This window comes from Lampetra planeri, chromosome 10 (assembly GCF_965212315.1).
Source record: "Lampetra planeri chromosome 10, kcLamPlan1.2.h2, whole genome shotgun sequence".
In the NCBI taxonomy this organism is placed as follows: domain Eukaryota; kingdom Metazoa; phylum Chordata; class Hyperoartia; order Petromyzontiformes; family Petromyzontidae; genus Lampetra; species Lampetra planeri.
The window spans coordinates 15,155,609-15,175,186 of record NC_136116.1 but is presented as its reverse complement, the minus strand read 5'-3'; the positions used below and the strand labels follow the sequence as shown (position 1 = coordinate 15,175,186).

The 19,578-nt window shown below is 54.5% G+C and overlaps 2 protein-coding genes across 4 annotated transcripts in view; both read left to right on the top strand.

Moving 5' to 3' along the window:
* BBS9 (Bardet-Biedl syndrome 9) overlaps positions 1–8,863 on the top strand; it is a 60,483-nt gene extending 51,620 nt beyond the window's left edge. For both annotated transcript variants that reach the window (XM_078598420.1, XM_078598421.1), the window contains one exon: positions 1,292–8,863. In XM_078598420.1, coding sequence (XP_078454546.1) covers positions 1,292–2,790 — 1,499 coding nt within the window. In that variant the 3' untranslated portion in view covers positions 2,791–8,863. The remainder of the gene's footprint in view (positions 1–1,291) is intronic.
* Positions 8,864–12,170: 3,307 nt separating this feature from the next.
* Positions 12,171–19,578, top strand: part of BMPER (BMP binding endothelial regulator) — a 41,621-nt gene continuing 34,213 nt past the window's right edge. For both annotated transcript variants that reach the window (XM_078598419.1, XM_078598418.1), the window contains exons 1-2: positions 12,171–12,680; positions 19,186–19,271. In XM_078598419.1, the coding sequence (XP_078454545.1) occupies positions 12,578–12,680; positions 19,186–19,271 (189 nt within the window). In that variant the 5' untranslated portion in view covers positions 12,171–12,577. The remainder of the gene's footprint in view (positions 12,681–19,185; positions 19,272–19,578) is intronic.

Below are 19,578 nucleotides of genomic sequence, written 5' to 3'. Positions count from 1 at the left end.
TCGATCACAGCTGATGATGATAATGATGATATCTCACGTATTTATAGTTAAAATTCCAATACGACACGTTAAACAAAACTTTCTGAAAATTTTAAACTACAATTAACGGCGTAAAAAAAAAGGTTAAAATGTCTTCAGAGCAACGTTTTGTCGACTGGCTAATGCCGGTGGAACTCTCGCCGTGCACCGCGGCGGCGTTTGATCTCTGCGTACAGCAGTCAATGGCAGTTCGGTCCGGTTGTAAGTGATGTGTGTGTAAAAAAAAAACATGTTGTTTAAAAAATGTCATCAATCCTGAGCTAATAACAAGCGGCGCCGTATTGTTGGCATTGAAAAATCTTCTAAAATTACTTGGACACACCTTAACCTTTCAGCGGCAGCCCACCCCTCTCCCTCAGCAATTCCAAACGCCCCAATTCCAATGACCAATACCGATGGCAATGACAGGCACAGCTGCCCTGTTTATGCGTGCGAGTGCAAATCCGTGGGTTTTTTTATTATATGCGTGTGAAATTGCCTATTGTCTACTTTTTGTGAGCGCGGTCTGTGACATGTAAGGATAACGCGAGAAAATCTTATAGCATCCTAAAGAGCTCCATGGTACCGTACACAGCAAAATACAAATCGCCAGGGCAAACTGGTGAAGGTAAAAAAACAACGCGATCGATGGGGATTGAGACAGCCATAGGAGACAAAGCTCAGTATTCAACACGGGTTTCTGAAACGATGATTTACGCTAAGCGTGATATTGTAAGTGTAGAATGTCATCTCTCGTGTGTATGTGATGTTCACTATAGTAGTTTTTTGTCACTGTCAATTCCCACGTTAGGCCAGAAGTTGTCCTCATGCCGCTCAGCATTATTTAATCCTCATCACAAAAACAAGCATCAACACAAAACCTCTGCAAACATTTCTGTCAACTTTTTGGAGAGTTCCTTTGTAAAGGAGGTCAAATATTCAAACGAAATCTTTCAGAATGTGTGGGTTCATTAAAATAATTATTTCTTGATTTGACAGCTCATTGGAGAACGAGGCGAGGGGTTAAACGCTTGTCATTGTCGTTGCTCAGCAGAGCTCTTTTAACCTTGTGACCCCATTCTCCTGGACAGCGCAGAGGTCCACTTCACAAGCGTCATTATATTTTGAATAAAGCATTTGGCCTGAAGAACTATATCTTCCGCGATGCAAATAAAGTAGAGGCATCTGTATGTGCAACGTGGTCATTCGAACACGTCACGAGGGCAGCAACACAGACAAGCACGGCGATGCTAAATGGTGTCTTGCGGTGCAGCGTGCAGCGACACCATCGTGGAGGAACCTGAAGTCGAAGTGGCCGAGGCCGCAGAGTCGCCCTCCCGGTTCGCCAAGAGGAGGAACAATGCCACCACCCGCTCAGCGGCCCAGCCTGCAGGCAACGCCCCATCACACTCACATCACACTCCCATCACATCACACTCCCATCACACTCCCACCCCATCACACTCCCATCACACTCCCATCACATCACACTCCCATCACACTCCCATCACACTCCCATCACATCACACTCCCATCACACTCCCATCACATCACACTCCCATCACACTCCCATCACACTCCCATCCCATCACACTCCCATCCCATCACACTCCCATCCCATCACACTCCCATCACACTCCCACCCCATCACACTCTCATCACATCACACTCCCATCACACTCCCACCCCATCACACTCCCATCACACTCCCATCACATCACACTCCCATCACACTCCCACCCCATCACACTCCCATCACACTCCCATCACATCACACTCCAATCACATCACACTCCCATCACACTCCCACCCCATCACACTCCCATCACACTCCCATCACATCACACTCCAATCACATCACACTCCCATCACACTCCCACCCCATCACACTCCCATCACACTCCCACCCCATCACACTCCAATCACATCACACTCCCATCACACTCCCACCCCATCACACTCTCATCACATCACACTCCCATCACACTCCCACCCCATCACACTCCCATCACACTCCCATCACATCACACTCCCATCACACTCCCACCCCATCACACTCCCATCACACTCCCATCACATCACACTCCCATCACACTCCCACCCCATCACACTCCCATCACACTCCCATCCCATCACACTCCCATCACACTCCCATCACACTCCCATCACATCACACTCCCATCACACTCCCACCCCATCACACTCCCATCACACTCCCATCCCATCACACTCCCATCACACTCCCATCACATCACACTCCCATCACACTCCCATCCCATCACACTTCCATCCCATCACACTCCCATCACACTCCCACCCCATCACACTCCAATCACATCACACTCCCATCACACTCCCACCCCATCACACTCTCATCACATCACACTCCCATCACACTCCCATCACACTCCCATCACATCACACTCCCATCACACTCCCATCCCATCACACTCCCATCCCATCACACTCCCATCTCATCACACTCCCACCCCATCACACTCCCATCACACTCCCATCCCATCACACTCCCATCACACTCCCACCCCATCACACTCCCATCACACTCCCATCCCATCACACTCCCATCACACTCCCATCCCATCACACTCCCATCTCATCACACTCCCATCCCATCACACTCCCATCACACTCCCATCACATCACACTCCCACCCCATCACACTCCCACCCCATCACACTCCCATCCCATCACACTCCCATCCCATCACACTCCCACCCCATCACACTCCCACCCCATCACGCTGCTATCTAATCACAATCCCTGACACTTGACTACGCCCACTGCTATAGCTTAGGAATGGCCTATTGCAGCAGTGTAAACACTAAAGCACAACAAGCTTCTATTGCCGCCGGCTGCCCAGTGTGTATTTAGTGTCCTGGTTTTGGTAAACGTCAAACTATTTGCAAAAGCTATAATTGCTCTTATTAAATAATCTTCTATGCAATGTTTGTGTGTTGCAAGAGACGTCATATACCAGGGCTTGGCCTATCCCCCAGCCATTGGTGAAGCAGCCCTACCTGTACATGAAATTGTTCTACATTTGACCTATTCAGACAAAACTAATTGTATTAAATACTTACATTTGCAATCTTATTATTACATAGAATAAAAAAAACCTTATTCAAGTTATTTGTAATCAAGCCACTGGATTCGTGTACATTGTTGTGTGTTGAGTCGTATTTTGCAGAGTTAACCCTAAAAATCGTTGATGTTATTAGAGTTAATGGAGAAACATTAGCACGGCTACAGCACCGGTGCCGCAGACTCTCGCACTGACACACAGACACCTTCTCGGGCCCCGTTGGTGTGCCAACGATGAATTGTTTGTGGTGATAAGGGCATCTAAGTGTAGCAATGGTTATGGTTGATATGCCAACGAATTTATTTTCAGTTGCTCATTTATTTAGTATCAAAATACATTGTATATGTTATCACTTTTACAGTGTTTAGTCAATTCATTACACTTACATTCAACGTTTGTGTCAATTGTCCTTTTCACGTTATGTAAGGCACGGCCAAGATTGTAACAACCTCACAGGTCTGCAAACCTTACTTTGGACACAATTTTCACATCATATAATAGTAATTTACTTTCCTTTGTCAGTCCACTTCTAGACGAAGGCTTCCCCACGGCTTGTTGCCCTGGCAGGTTGTTTGACCACACTTCACCAGTCGGTTTGTGAGGCGGAGGGAGGGAGGGAAGCCGGGATTGGTTTAGACATCGCTCGCCTCTGATGTTTGCCTTGGCATGGACTCAAACTCAGGTCGCTGGGTTCACAGCGCAATGCACTAACTGCTGTGCCACCGCTGCCCCTGGTTTTCATCTCAAGGAATACTTGAGCTCGTGCATCTTCAGAAATACATTAGCCCGACAAGGAGAGAAGCCTTAAGACAGCATGGATGAGAATCAGGTTTCTTATTCATGCATTAGGGACCTTCTGCATCTACCATATCAGTGTTGGATTGCTACAAGTGGTGAAGTATGCGATGCGTTTCCCACATTGTGTTATTGATGTGCAAGATCTGTGCTCCTAAACCCCAGGAAGGCCACTCACAAACCCATATGAATCACACTGTCATTTATCTGGTTCTGTGATTTAAAATGTGGATTGTGTTTCATATAATGTCGTGTTGACCGCATATACTACAAAATAGTAGTGGTATGCACCGCGTGACGTGTATTTTCTGAATTGTTATAAATTAGAATGTCTAAATGTTTTCCTTCTGCATGTTTAAACAGACACGACATTCTACGGGCAGTTTGACGGCTGACTCTCGACCTCTTGATTGATATCGACTCGGAGGAGAAGTTTAACCCAACAAGGCACCGCACTGCACAAACACACGCGGGGCATGCTAATGCCGCTAATGCCGTTTTGCCGTCTCCACGACCAGGGGAAGAGACGGACGCGCCCGAGTCCGGGACGCCAGAAGATGGATAACGGCTCCGGAGCCCCTGGGCGCAAATGCCAACGCGGTCGCGCCACGCAGCCCGCGCAGGGGGCCTCGTCGCCGGCGCGTCCCCGTCACGCAGCGCCAGCTCGCCGCGCGTGCGTGCAGGCGAGCTGGGGCCGAGGAGCTCCTCGTGCTGCTGCAGGGCATCGTCGGGGCGACTCTTCTACCCGTACCCCTCGCGGTTAAACGTCGCGCAGCACGTCACCCTGTGGACAAGACGGGCACAGAGTTTGTCAACGTTACGTCGAGCAGTAAAGTTACGAGTCACTGTTTAGATGCGGAATGCTAATTTGGAACTGAATGCTAATTTAGCTGTGTCTTATGTCCATAGTAAACCAATTATTGCAAGCGTCCTGTAGTCTGCGAGCCACGAGTTGACACTGTGTCCTGTCGTTTAGGACGATAGTCGTACAATTCCAATGTAATGTGCCTGTTTTAGTCGCGCATCCAAATATACAAAAAACGATTCTATTTCTACTTCACCAGTAACGGCCTTTCAAACGGCGCTTACTGTCTCTGAGAAGCAATGACTAAGTGTTTCCCTGAACTCCCCTTCACATTCCCATGCAGCAGTTAATTGCGTTACTAATTAATGTCCTCAATTAGATTTAGGATGTGCAGACCGAATAGCGCTATGCAACTGTGTGTAACATCGCTTCTCGCGCAAATGCCTCGGATGACATTTTCAGCGTAATCCAGGAAGCACATGGGCGGCGGTGCTGAACGCTCGTGCCGGCGTGCAATGTTGAGGTCCCGTAGGTTTCTGTCGTCACTGCGTTCCTACCGCGTGTGCCCATTGCTTCTAAACACCACGCGTGATTTCCAGTACGCTACCAAATCTCACTTCGCATGATGCGTCAATCGTCGAATAACGGCCATCGCGCACACGGACATGGGTGGAACAAGCCATCGGTTCATCAATGTTGATTCTTACGCTCACAATACGTGCATTGTATCGCACACGTAACGATGATTGTTTTTTTCATTCGTGCGTGTGGTATAGAATGTGTTCATGCAACCCATACAGCCACTGGAGGTGCTATCATTCGGTGCGTTGTGTAGACTCGTGACCCTGGATGAATGTTCCACCCTTGCACATAACCCGGTGTCACAGCACCTTGTCCAAGGTTCTTTGGGAGAGAAAAAAAACCACGCAGTCATCAATACACATAAGTTATTGCCGCAGCAGAATTTTCAATTGCTTTGTTCAAGCTATAGCCGGTTACTTTTCAGTGGAACAAGCTCAGAGTGTATTGCACTGACCCGACATTTAAGTGTGGTCTCAGCTGGTGGGTTTATTGCCCAGGAAGCAATGGCTGTTCACCAAGAATGTGAAACGATTCCATAGCAGAGTGGCCGAGCAGAGCGAACACGGTTGCCTGTGCACCGCTAACAGGCCGTCTTTTTTCCCCGAGTACATGAGACCAATCAGGCAGGGCTTTGTGGGGTTTTTTTTGCTTTTAAGCATTCAACAAAAAAAAGTGACGAAATACTGACAATGCTTTGGTCGTTCTGTAGCTAACAAAATCGGGGCGTGCGTGCATACGTCCTTCACATTTGCAAGTGTTCTGAGGCCCCCTTGTTATATTTTTCCTGGAATTGAAGATGCTTGATTTCTTACTTTTTTGGGTTTCAACTGCTCAGCGCTGAGAGAAAAATGCATCCTACAAACACTGGGGATTTCATATAATTATCCACCATTATTTAGTCATTGTTTAGTACAACAACACCACATGGCTTTGCCTAGTTCAGGACCAGGGCCAGGAAAAACACACGGAAGCACCAACACCAATTTGACAAAATTTAGTTATTTTAGTTTAATTGGAAGCATATTGGCGAAGAAATTGGAATTGAAATATATATATTTTTAATGGAAATACGGTAGGTATAGTTATGAAGATGAAATGTTTATAATCGCAATAGCTATAACAAATACGTGTCAATGGGATTGTTTCAATGGTTGAGGTTTGAGCAGTAGATTGAAGACGTTTAATGTGTTTTACTGCTCGGCCACCAATTATATCATCGTGGAGATAGTTTAGGCACCCAAAATAGTGCATCAAAAACAATCTCCTGTTGTGAACGGGCAGTTGTACAACACTGAACGTGGATCGTGTCCCATCCGCGCAACTCATCTTCACTCAGTGGCCTGCACGTTGCATTAGCCAACCTGTCACGGTAAATGCATCGGCACTGGCGTCGAGGTGTCTCCGGTCGTGGATGTCCACCTGCGCTCGAGCCACCTGCGCTGGATCCCTGCTGGGAACTCCTGACCGCAGCTTTGCCTCTACCCTTGGAGTGCGATTCCAGCGCTCCTTCCGATCGCTCCGCCACCCGACATCCTCTCCCTGTGTGGCGTCCCATCAAGCGCCTGTTCTTTTGATGCGCCTGCACCTCCCATGCCGCCGCCGTTTCTGCTGCAAACACAGTCGGCAGGCATCTTGTGATGAGCGCGGACCTGTTTATGTAATTGAGCAACGACTACAATGTTCACCACTCTTTAAAATACCTTTCTCGTTCTTTGAATACTTAATTTTTCTGAACCCGGTGTACGGTGTCCTTTAACGTGTGTTCTCTAAACACCCCTAAGAGTACATCTGTTTTTCATTTCGAGGATGATAAATGGCACTATTGAAAAAAAATACATTTTGTCATTTTGTGTGGACCTCGGATTCACAAACAGCAGGGAACACGTTTCACTACGTTACACACAATGTTGTAGACGTATGAGTTCAGGAAGTTGCCTAATTGGCATGCATCTGAGACCTAACCCGTATCCACATCACAACACATTGTCCCAAAAACACATCCAGTGTGGTGCAGCTAACGTCAATGGACATACATGTAGACTTGCTGTTACACAAGGCCTGAATGATGTTTGTCAGCGAGTGGTATTGCCTACAATGCAATCCGATGAGTTACAATCTGTCGAAATCTGTGCTCACCATTACTCGCTTTTTACCGCGCGTTCATACAGCCTACCCACTCTCTTTTCATGGAGCGTTTACAGCAGTTTAAAACGACCATTATAAGGGCCGTGACGTGCAAATAAAATCGGAAGTGAATTGAAGGTGACAGAAATGTAACTCTGCCACGTTCTCTGACCCTGCTGCCCCTGATCAAAATCGCAGCGCGTGTGCGCCACGCTCTCGCTCGGACGCACACTCACAGCGGCGTAAGGGGTCGTCGTTTACTTTCATTCCAAACAATGTCTGCACGAGGCATTGCTTCCACTGTTTCACGACGTAAGCGAGCAGCCCTCTTCCCCTTCGCATTAAATCCGCCACTGTATCCAATTACCAGAGGCACCCCCCCCCCACCCACGCGGGAGAGATGACAACCCCGGCGCTCTCGCCTCCTCCTCCTCGCAGGAATGCGCCACCGTCTTCATCCTCGAAGCGGCTCCGGATGCGTGGACAGCGCGCGGGGCGCGAAACCTCCACGCGCACCGCGGGTGCCGCGTGGAGCGGTGGCGCTCTGAGAAGCCGCGTGGCAATCACAGTCGCGTGTGGCATCGCAGTCGCGTGTGGCAATCACAGTCGCGTGTGGCATCGCAGTCGCGTGTGGCATCACAGTCGCACGCGGCAGGTCCGTCCACTGACGGGAGCTGGGTCGCAAATGAAACGGCGGTGAATTTACAGCCGAGGCGTAGCCAAACCTTTAACATGACGTTGGAGCAATTATTTGGTGGGCTAAGTGGCCCGTCGGCAAAGCCGGTTCATGCTGCAACCTTGAGAGCGCGTGCGGTGTTGTGTGGTCGCTCTCTGATTGTCACGGGACCTGTTGCGAGCGCGCGGCAAGAGCGTCGTCTGTGTTGGCGAGGTGGCTCCTGCTGCTGCTGTTTGTTTAGTTGTGTGGGCCACGTGGTGGGGCCTGTGGGCCACGTGGTGGGGCCTGTGGGCCACGTGGTGTGGGCCCGTGGACCACGTGGTGGGGCCGCACGCGTTGATGCTCGTGCCACTTTTGCTTCGACTAAACCCAGTAATTATCCATTTGTTTGGTTCTACATTCGCTTAAATGTTGCTTTTAGATAACATACTAAAACTATGAATATCTTTCAATGTTACAAAAATTGCAGCATTTCTGTGTTAAAGCGTCGCTTTTTTGTTCCAATGTTTAGTCTCCAATGTTGTTATTCAGGGATGTTTTTTAATTCGTGATACTTTACATTTAGAATGACCGGCTACGTAACGTTTATGTAGGATCCGTACGTGTATACGTTGTGATGTTGACGTGCAATTACCTCATGTCAAATGTAAACGGCCAACGTGTTTTCTGCAACGAGCGTATCCGTGCATAGTTTGGTTTTCAAACAAATATGTTTTGTAACCAAATCGTTATTTTTTAATAAACCATTCGTGGTAAGTAACCACCGCGCGTTCTCGTCAGTGGTTTGACGTCGCGAGTCGGCGACTGAACTGAGCCCCTGGCCCCCCGTGTCTTGTCGAGCTCTGGTGGCAATCCACTCATGGGTGAAGCCCTCCTCACGGCGTCTTGGTCACGGGGGTTGTCTGACCATACTTTACCGCGCTGGTCAGCGGGAGTTGACGAAAGCGTGGCCAGAACCAGCGGAGATGTCGCTCACCGCTGATGTTCGCCCTGGTCGAGACTCCAACTCGGGTAGCCGGGTCCACAGCGCGGTGCGCTGGCCACTGCGTGTCGGTGTCGGCGCTCGGTCACCGCGAGACGCAGCCGATCACCCCACGCAGCCCTCGCCGCGCCCAGGGGTTGCGAGCCGGCGTGTGTGCGCTGTGTCACACAGCCGGCGTGTGTGCGCTGTGTCACACAGCCGGCGTGTGTGCGCTGTGTCAAGCCTGCCACAGCCGGCGTGTGTGCACTGTGTCACACAGCCGGCGTGTGTGCGCTGTGTCAAGCCTGCCACAGCCGGCGTGTGTGCACTGTGTCACACAGCCGGCGTGTGTGCGCTATGCCTCGCAGCCGGCGTGTGTGCGCTGTGTCAAGCCTGCCACAGCCGGCGTGTGTGCGCTGTGTCACACAGCCGGCGTGTGTGCGCTGTGTCAAGCCTGCCACAGCCGGCGTGTGTGCACTGTGTCACACAGCCGGCGTGTGTGCGCTGTGTCAAGCCTGCCACAGCCGGCGTGTGTGCACTGTGTCACACAGCCGGCGTGTGTGCGCTATGCCTCGCAGCCGGCGTGTGTGCGCTGTGACACACAGCCGGCGTGTGTGCGCTGTGTCACAGCCGGCGTGTGTGCGCTGTGACACACAGCCGGCGTGTGTGCACTGTGTCACACAGCCGGCGTGTGTGCGCTATGCCTCGCAGCCGGCGTGTGTGCGCTGTGTCACACAGCCGGCGTGTGTGCGCTGTGACACACAGCCGGCGTGTGTGGGCTGTGTCACACAGCCGGCGTGTGTGCGCTGTGTCACACAGCCGGCGTGTGTGCGCTGTGTCACACAGCCGGCGTGTGTGCGCTGTGTCACACAGCCGGCGTGTGTGCGCTGTGTCACACAGCCGGCGTGTGTGCGCTGTGTCACACAGCCGGCGTGTGTGCGCTGTGTGTGCACTGTGTCACACAGCCGGCGTGTGTGCGCTGTGTCACACAGCCGGCGTGTGTGCGCTGTGTCACACAGCCGGCGTGTGTGCGCTGTGTCACACAGCCGGCGTGTGTGCGCTGTGTCACACAGCCGGCGTGTGTGCGCTGTGACACACAGCCGGCGTGTGTGCGCTGTGTCACACAGCCGGCGTGTGTGCGCTGTGACACACAGCCGGCGTGTGTGCGCTGTGTCACACAGCCGGCGTGTGTGCGCTGTGTGACACAGCCGGCGTGTGTGCGCTGTGTGTGTGCTGTGTCACTCAGCCGGCGTGTGTGCGCTGTGTCACACAGCCGGCGTGTGTGCGCTGTGTCACACAGCCGGCGTGTGTGCGCTGTGTCACACAGCCGGCGTGTGTGCGCTGTGACACACAGCCGGCGTGTGTGCGCTGTGTCACACAGCCGGCGTGTGTGCGCTGTGTCACACAGCCGGCGTGTGTGCGCTGTGTCACACAGCCGGCGTGTGTGCGCTGTGTCACACAGCCGGCGTGTGTGCGCTGTGACACACAGCCGGCGTGTGTGCGCTGTGTCGCTGCGCTGTTCGTCATCGTTCTGAGATCCACGGGGCCGCGCGGGCAGCGAAACTCACCTCTGCTGTGTGGCCACTGCAGGGCTTCCACAGCACGTGAGCAGTGTCGTGTGTAGTGTAGTATGTAGCGTAGTATGTAGTGTAGTGTAGTGTGTAGTGTAGTATGTAGTGTATTATGTACGCCGTTACAATGAGGGTGTATACAGCGCGAAATGACAGGAACATCTCAAGACGCGGTACAACAAGGACACTGCCCTCGAAGGGAAACAAACAGCAGTAGAGTCCTGTCGAGTCGGCGCCGTCATGGGCAATGAGGCGTCCCCATGAAGCGAGACTTCGTTATCTCAGCTGGGAGAGCCGTGGAGCTCCGTCGCCCTGCTCCACGCCACAGGCCGGGGCCGTCGACAGCGGCGGCAGCTAAACGGCGGACATCTCGAGGAGGAACCAATGGGGGAACTAACGTGGAGCAACAACATCATCATCATCAACAACATCAAGGACAACATCATCAACAACATCAACAACATCTTCAACTACATCTTCAACATCATCATCAACAACATCAACAACATCACCAACATCAACAACATCTTCAACAGCATCAACAACATCATCATCACCAACATCAACAGCATCACCAACATCAACATCAACACGCTATTTACACACAAGTCGACGTGCTCTGAAGAAGGGCCACCGCCAGAACGGTCCTTGGCCAATCTCTCTTCAATCCGCACGGACCAGATTGGTGAAGTATGGTCGAAGAGCCCCCCCATGTCCACATAGCGTAGAGAGACACCCCCCCCCCCATCAAGCAGTGGATTCAATAAAGGCTGTGAATCGTTGTCACAAAGTCTTATTAGAAAGCGTCACGGTGACACCGCCTGCTGCACACCGTGACACCGCCTGCTGCACACCGTGACACCGCCTGCTGCACCACGTGACACCTCCTGCTGCACCACGTGACACCGCCTGCTGCACCACGTGACACCTCCTGCTGCACCACGTGCACACCCCTCGTGCTCGCTCCCACTTAGTGCCCGGGTCTCATTGCGCTCCACGCTTCCTCTCTAACCGCTCTGACCCGTGAGCGCGAGAGAGCGGTCATCGTGGGTGCTCGTCCCGTGCCATCACATTGCGTGCGGCACCTCGACGCGTGTTCGTCAACGTGCCGAGACGTTTCCGATGGAGGGGCGGGCGGGCGGGTGGGTGCGCGCTCGCCACCGCGGCTCACACCGCCGCCTATCGAGGAGGCGAAGGGGCGGGCAGGCGGAGAGCGACGACTTCGTCTCGCCCGCCGGGGCGCTGGTCAGCACCGCGTGGAGTGGAGTGGAGTCGCGTCGCGGCCACTCGCAGGGAGCGAGCGCGCTTCCTCCCCGCGCGCAGCGGCGGCGGCGCGCGTTGCGCAATGCCAGAGGCGGCAGAGATTTTGACGTCGCGGGGGGGGCAGGGGGTGGGGGCCGCGGGGGGAGAGGGGCCACGCGGAGGGGCCCCCAGGACCGACTGCGGGGTCGGCGGGGCGGGCGGGCGCCCCCGCCGGCGGATTCGCTGAGCGGAGTCCCCCGACTCCTCGTGGCCCCGCCCCGCGTCCGCGCTCGGCACTTTTCAAAACAAAGTCGCGCTGCCCAGAGGGGCGCAATCCGCGCCGCGCGCAGACGCCGCGACCCACCCAGGGGGGTCCCCAGCGAGCATCCCTCCTCCCCGCCGAGCCCGGGACCTCCTCCCTCGAGCCGGGAGCGTCTCTCTGCGCCATCGTCAGCGTGAGCCGAGGGCTCTGCACAGCGCCACTCGAGCACGCCGGCACGGACCCGCGGACAATGAGAAGCCTCTCCTCCACCTCCTCCTCACTCGGGCATCGGCGGTGATTTTACAATCGACAAGAGGGAGGAGGAGAAGCTGCGGCTGAGCCAGGCGGTGCCAGTCCGTGGCCACGCAGACTGCCCCTGCTGCTGCAGCTGCTGCCCCTGCTACAGCTGCAGCTGCTGCTGCTGCCACAGGGAGCACGATGTCGTGTGCCGGGTGTCGCGGCGCCGGCTGGGTGTGGGCGCTGCTCACGCTCACCCACATGTGGTGCGTGCTCTCCCCCGCGCCGGCACAGCTCTTGGCAGGTAGGGCTCACACGCCTGCCGGGCAGGGCTCACGCACGTGCCAGGCAGGGTTCACGCGTGCCAGGCATGGCTCACGCGCGTGCCGGGCAGGGTTCACGCGTGCCAGGCAGGGTTCACGCGTGCCAGGCATGGCTCACGCGCGTGCCGGGCAGGGTTCACGCGTGCCAGGCAGGGTTCACGCGTGCCAGGCATGGCTCACGCGCGTGCCGGGCAGGGTTCACGCGTACCAGGCATGGCACACGCGCGTGCCAGGCAGGGTTCACGCGTGCCAGGCAGGGTTCACACGTGCCGGGCAGGGTTCATGCGTGCCGGGCAGGACTCACGCCTGCACGTCGTGGCGACACTTACCGCTCACGTCTTTCAGCCCAAATGCAGCAGAGCGCCGGCGCTCATCTCGGTTGGCGGCCCTTGGTCAGTGGTGGGAATTCCACATTTCTACGGTGGACGACCACAATTGACACACAATGCTCGTCGCCGTAGCAGCCCTGGAGGGGTGGCACGCTGAGTCGGCCCGTGACAATTTGTCGTGAGTCGAACGCCCCCAGAGCGCAGCGCCGCGGTGTTCACGCGTGCCGGGCAGGGCTCACGCGTGCTCATGGTTTGGTTACATTCCGTACACACGCCTGCATCACACACACCAAGTACACACGCGGACATCACACACACACACAGTACACACGCGGACTTCACGTGTTCTTACACGCATTGCAGCAGGGCACCATATCCTTGCTTTGCAATTGACAATGCAATCCTTTAATGTCTTAAAATAAATACGAGATCAAGGTGAGAGTGGTTTTCCCGTGCACGGACTCGACCCCCCATGCGAACGCCGACTTGCTCGCCACTGGGTCCGAGATTCCAATGGGGAGATGGAATCGGTGGGGATGCGTCCCGAGTTCCACAGTGACGTTGATCTCCGTGTGGTGAACTTCTTTCGCGCCGTACGTCGCCAACCGTGCTAACCAGAGGTGCGGGTGAAGGACAACAAACGCTGTTCCAACCGTTCGTAGATGTTCACACGCCATTAACTATTCTGTCAGCCGCAATGCGACTATTTGTATGTATTCAGTAATCACAATAGGGGTTCATGGGCCCCTTGCCCTGGGGCACCGCGGGCCATCCGGGCGCGCGTGTCCACGGCGCTGGCCAAACGTCCCATGGCGCGGCTGCCTCCTGAAACAAGGAGACGCGGTCGCGCTCTCCGCCACGATGGGGCTTCTTGGTGAGGCGGGTCTCGTCACGTCGCTGGTCGCATTGCGTCGTTTCAGCGGTGTAGACGTCGCGAGTCTCTTCAGCAGCAGTGTCGCCTTGCTAACAACCAAACACCCGTGCCCGGTGGGAGCCCTCCCTGCACACCGCGCTCAGCTCGCAGCCTCACGGTACGAGCTGCAACGATTATTCGACGGTTTGCTGGAGTGCCTCATCCAGCAGCGGAGTGACCATGGCTGATGATGATGATGATGCAGATGAACAATGATGTATCTCCATTCCGTCTGTACGAGGGGGGCAGCTATGGCGTGGTAGAGGAGCCCTGTAGACTCCACAGTCGGCGACTTCTCTCTGCACCGACCCAGCGGCTCTCCGTGGCGGCTGTCGGCGCACAGACGGAGCGAGACTGGCGAGTCGCAGGCGACGCGGGGCACCTGAAGGCGGCTGCTTGAGTGGCGATCGAAACGTCGTGATCTGTTACTTTTCCTACCCACGTGACTTTACCGAAAGAGCCGAGAGTTGCGATTCCTGCAGTCACGAAAGCGTCAAATCAAGATTCAGTGGAGGGGTTCAAGCGCGCTGCGCTACCAAGCCAGCGGCGACCCGAGTTCGATTCGCGCTCACGGCCGATAACAGTAGCGCATATTTGAACCGACCCTGGGCTTCCCCCCTAGGTCGACTCAGTCTTAAATGAGTGCCGTACCCGGTACGGTGTAAAACAAGCATCGGCATTGGGGAGACAAAGGCGGACGGGCGTGCTGTTTGGCCCACTCGGCAACAGCACTTGCCCCAACAGCCTGTGTTGGCTACGTGGGGAATTCTTTGTCGACGGCGGAGTAAATGGGACGTTATCGATAATTGTATTCGTCCGTACGAGCATCATCTCCGCGCGTTGCTGGCGCGGTTGAATTACCTCTCGGCACGAAAAAAAACCCCATCGGCTTCCTGCAACGTCTATGCAACAGCAAACCCGCAGACGTTTGTCAATCCACTGCTGGATGAAAGCCTGCTCCCCACGCCGTGTCGGTCACGGAGGGTGGCTGCTCGTGCTCCCCCACGCTGGCGAGGTTGATCGGTTCGGGTAGCACGCTCCCAGCGCCAGTCGTGATGTTGGCCGTGTTCGGGATTGGATCACAGGGGACCCGGGTGCGCCAACTGCTGCGCCACCGCTCCCCGTGTTGTGTAATTTAGCTCGTGGGAGATGTTCATAATTTTGTGGTCGTGAATCACGGACGCCCTTAACCCGACGTGCGCTGTTGGTGATGGCACGGGGTGGTTGTGACTGCTGGACACACGGCGGTGTTCACATTCACAGCCAACGCTACGGTCACACGCGCTGTCACTTAATGCGCAGGGCAGCGGGAAATGGCTCAGACGAGGGATTCTCAGCGGTGTCGCCTGGTCACAGCGGTGTGGTGGTGGTGCGGTGGTGATGTAGTGGTGGTGGTGGGGGTGCGGTGGTGGTGGTGTGGTGGTGGTGGTGTGGTGGTGGTTGGGTAGTGGTGGTGTGGTGGTGTAGTGGTGGTGGTTTAGTGGTGGTGGTGTTGTTGTTTAGTGGTGGTGTAGTGGTGGTGGGGTGGTGGTGTGGTGTTGGTGGTGGTGCGGTGGTGGTGTGGTGGTGGTGGTGTAGTGGTGGTGTAGTGGTGGTGTGGTGGTTGTGTGGTGGTGGTGCGGTAGTGTAGTGGTGGTGGTGTGGTGGTGTAGTGGTGGTGGTGTAGTGGTGGTGTAGTGGTGGTGGTGTAGTGGTGGGGTAGTGGTGGTGGTGTGGTGGTGGTGTAGTGGTGGAGGTGGTGCACGGCGCGGACGCTGTTGGGGTAGGAGCGGCTCGCGGTGGCTTCTTTCTTGGCTGCGCCGTTGCCCGCCGCGCGACGCAGCGAGTTGATCTCGCGCCCGTGTGGGGCGATGTGTGCGCGAGTGGCTGGTTGGCAGCAGCAGCAGCAGCCTGCCGGCCTCTGTCATCCTCACGCCCGCTCGCGGTTGTTTGTCCAGGGGACGAGGCTTGTGGTCGGGCCCCCGGCATTGATTGAGAGCTGTGGCCAATTCCACTTGAAGAAATGTTCCAACTACGGCAGGGAACCAGGGTGCCTGTCTAAAACCCTCCACGCGTGCAATGGGATCATAATGATCATGATGATAGCTCGTGTGTGCACAGGTGAATTCGTAAAGCCACGTGCTGTACTAGCATGTATCGGTCACCTTGCAGTCCAGCGAGGTTGGTGGGAGTTTTACAAATCTGCGTGATCCACCAACCCTTGCATCCCAAGCGCTGGATGAGGCATGGATGCTCAACCACGCCCGGCTAATGAAGCGGAAATTAAATATCCGAGTAAACGCGTCTCCCTCTGCCTCTCCACCGCACGCAAGTAAAACAATCCCTAGTCCACCATAACTATACTCGTGTCCCGCACCAACACGAACTAGCGGCATTCGCGAGGAAGCGCTCGGCCGGATTCCACCTCCGGGATTGGAATTGGGGACGGGGCATAGCGATCATCGCCCCCTACCGGCAGACCAATGCCCCAGGTCACTCTGGAAAATGCAACTTATCCTGGTCTCCTTGAGTTCTCACCTCGTTACGCAAAATAAACGTCAACTTCATCAGCAGTCAGGATTGTACAAGTCTGCTTGGGCTGCCAGATGTTATTGGCAAGGATACTCCATCTACAATATGGGATCCTAGTGAATAAAAAATGTGATACAACATGCACATGCTATATTATGCCTTCCTGGCCAAACACTTCCCTTAATTACCAACAGCGATGCCTATTGGGTTTGATGTTGAGAGGTTGAGTGAGTTGGGGTGTTGTTGGTGCAGTGGGCTGGTCACTGTGATTTGAGTCTGGCTGCCTGAGTTCCATTCCCAGCCAAAGCAAACGACTTGATTCGCCAGCGACGTCTGAACCACGTCTAGACCCCCCACCCCCCACACCACCCTTCACCACCTCTGGTGAAGTATGGTTACAAAAGCTACTCCCCTTGATAAACATGGGTGTGAGGAAACCTTCATCCATCATCGGAGTGACAGAGGCCCGTGAATGAACATTGTTGTTAATGGCTTTGCACTGCAGTGCTTTCGACATACTATTGGAGTGAGTTCACGGTGAATGTTCTATAGGCAACTCGCGACTTGGTGATGGACGGCCGTGACCTCCGATGGCTCAGAGGCAGCACGGCCACTCGGCCCCGGTCGCGGGATGTGAACTTGACGTCTGTGCAAGGTGGAGCAAGGTAGTGCACGTTGGTGCAAGGTGGTGCAAGGTGGTGCAAGGTGGTGCATTCTTCACTCGACTGTGGCCACTGTCGTTGCTCCATGCTTCTCCGTGATTCGAGTCATTCGTCGCTGCTCATTCCACGTTCCTGTGATGAGGACCGTTGAATTTTAGTTTTTTACAGAGAACAATTGATTGACTGTTGGCATCGCCTGCGTGATTCCCACCGTCGTGTACCGATTTTACTGACCAAAGAGATGCGATGGGCTGAGCCGATGATGGGATTTTGACTCGCCGCCGTCCGAGCGTCACGCACGACCCGCGCGTGACGCGCACGGGAGTTGGTCCAACTCGGGCCGCTCCTCTCCCCGCGTCACAAGACCGCTCACCACGTGACTCGGGCGCGTCACATAAGCGGCATGGCCGCCTGGCAGGGGGCCCAGCAGGGTGGCTTGCGGGACGAGTGACGGCCGCTTCCCCGTCACTCGCGCGATGGAACGGAGAGAAAGTGCCCTGGGTGGGTTCCGTCGAACGGGCCACCGGATGTTCAAATGACTGCGCAGGCAAACAGTGTATACCACTGTATGCAAAACACGCGTATACAATGATTCACTCGCATCGGAAAACTTTGTAATTGTAGTTACTTCCATAAACAGAAGCGCGTTGATTAAACATTCCAACAAAGTATTAGTAAACGTCACTTTGCAGCTCTTCTCAATCAGCTGCCGGATGAAGGCCTCGTCAGCCATGCGGATTGCTCATGGGCAGCCGGGGACCGATGTGATATCACTCGCGCTGATGGTAGCCACGACCGGGGATTGAACTCGGATGCCTGGGTTCGTAGCGGAGTGCGTGAACGTCTTCTGCTCTGCTACGTTACTGCAACGTAATTGATGGAACTTTGGCACTAGCCCACCACGTGGGTCCTACTACACAAGTTGCCTCATCATTATTATTATTATCTTTGACCACTGTGAGTCACTAATAATTGCCGCATGGCAGTTATAATCAGTGAGTTGTTTTGAAGTCCGCACAAAGGGAAAACATGATTGCACACACAGAGGACTCAGATATTTATTTATTTTCAAATAAGTAATATTGGCACGACGACTCCCTCTACACCGCAGATGGCCGAGTGTCCCCTGACAGGGTGCTTAGGCACGAGTTAGAGTTACATAACATAGGGGTCAGAGTTACGGGGTGTAGCACTTAGATTTCCGTGGTATTGCGGTTGGAATTCCGTGATATGGTGGTTAGATTTCCGTGTAATCGCGGTTAGAGTTCCGTGGTGTCGTGGTGAGAGTTCCGTGGTGTCGTGGTGAGAGTTCCGTGGTATTGCAGTTAGAGTTCCGTGGTGTCGTGGTGAGAGTTGCCACCCGTCTGCGATGCGTGCGAGTGCTCTCCAGCACGCGTGGGATCTCCATAAACGCTTGCATCTCTTGTCGTGTGCGAGTATATATCAGAAATGGAACTGCAACGCAGGCTCCACGCGAGACCCTCTCCTGCACAAAGAGACGTTGAGACTCGGTGGAATTTTTGGTGGGTGTAGATTTCTCAAGTAATTAAACTCTCGCTGTAAGCTCGCCAACTGCGAACGCGGGCGCATGTGGGTATGCAGTTGGCACGCGTGTCCATGAGCGCTTCCCAGAGGTTTCGCCACAGGGCGTTCTCCTCCAGCGGAACGCGGCAGCCGCTTCCCAGCGAGGGGAGATTCGGTCCAGCAGATATTGCGAGTACCACGTCGACATTTTGGGGCACGTCGCACGCTTGTGGTAAAATTGCCGTGAGAGGGTGATCGATGCGATGTAAAGACGCGTAATGAAACATTATTTAACAACGCACAAATATGCGTAGCACTGCACGAACCAAAGCTCTCAGCCTTATCCAAACCACCGGTTCAAAAGAACTGGACGTGTAGCCATTTTTTTCATTTCGACCACCAACTCAAAGGGAAGTTCTGTAATGACGCGAATTTTGCCCTAAAACTACCAGCCACACAGCCGCACCGGATACACGGCCCTGGACGCATCGCACCGGCTTCGATAATGACCCTCGTCGTCGTCGCTGTCGTTGTGCTGACGACGCAGGCACGGTGGCCAAGTGCACGAACGAGGGCGAGGCGGTGGAGATCCCCTTCAGCTGGAACAACCCGTGCATCACGTGCGTCTGCAAGGTGAGAGGGACGTCGGCAGCGCCTTTCCCGGCGGCAACGCTCGATCCCCGCGGTCCCCGCCAGGGACTCTCCGTGCCCCCCCCCCCCGCTCGTCTTGATGTAATTGCTCCCCGTAACCTCGCGTATTGTTTCACGCTAAAACATTTGCGCGTAATTTGTTGCAGCTGGGCGTGCTCGCGCGAGCGAAATGTGCCGGCTGGCCGGAGAGCCGGCGGTGCGGTGCGCGAAGGCTCGCGCTCTCCCCTACACGTTCCACAGATTTAACCCCGACATAGAATTTACCACGTTGTAGCCTCCCATTGCCACG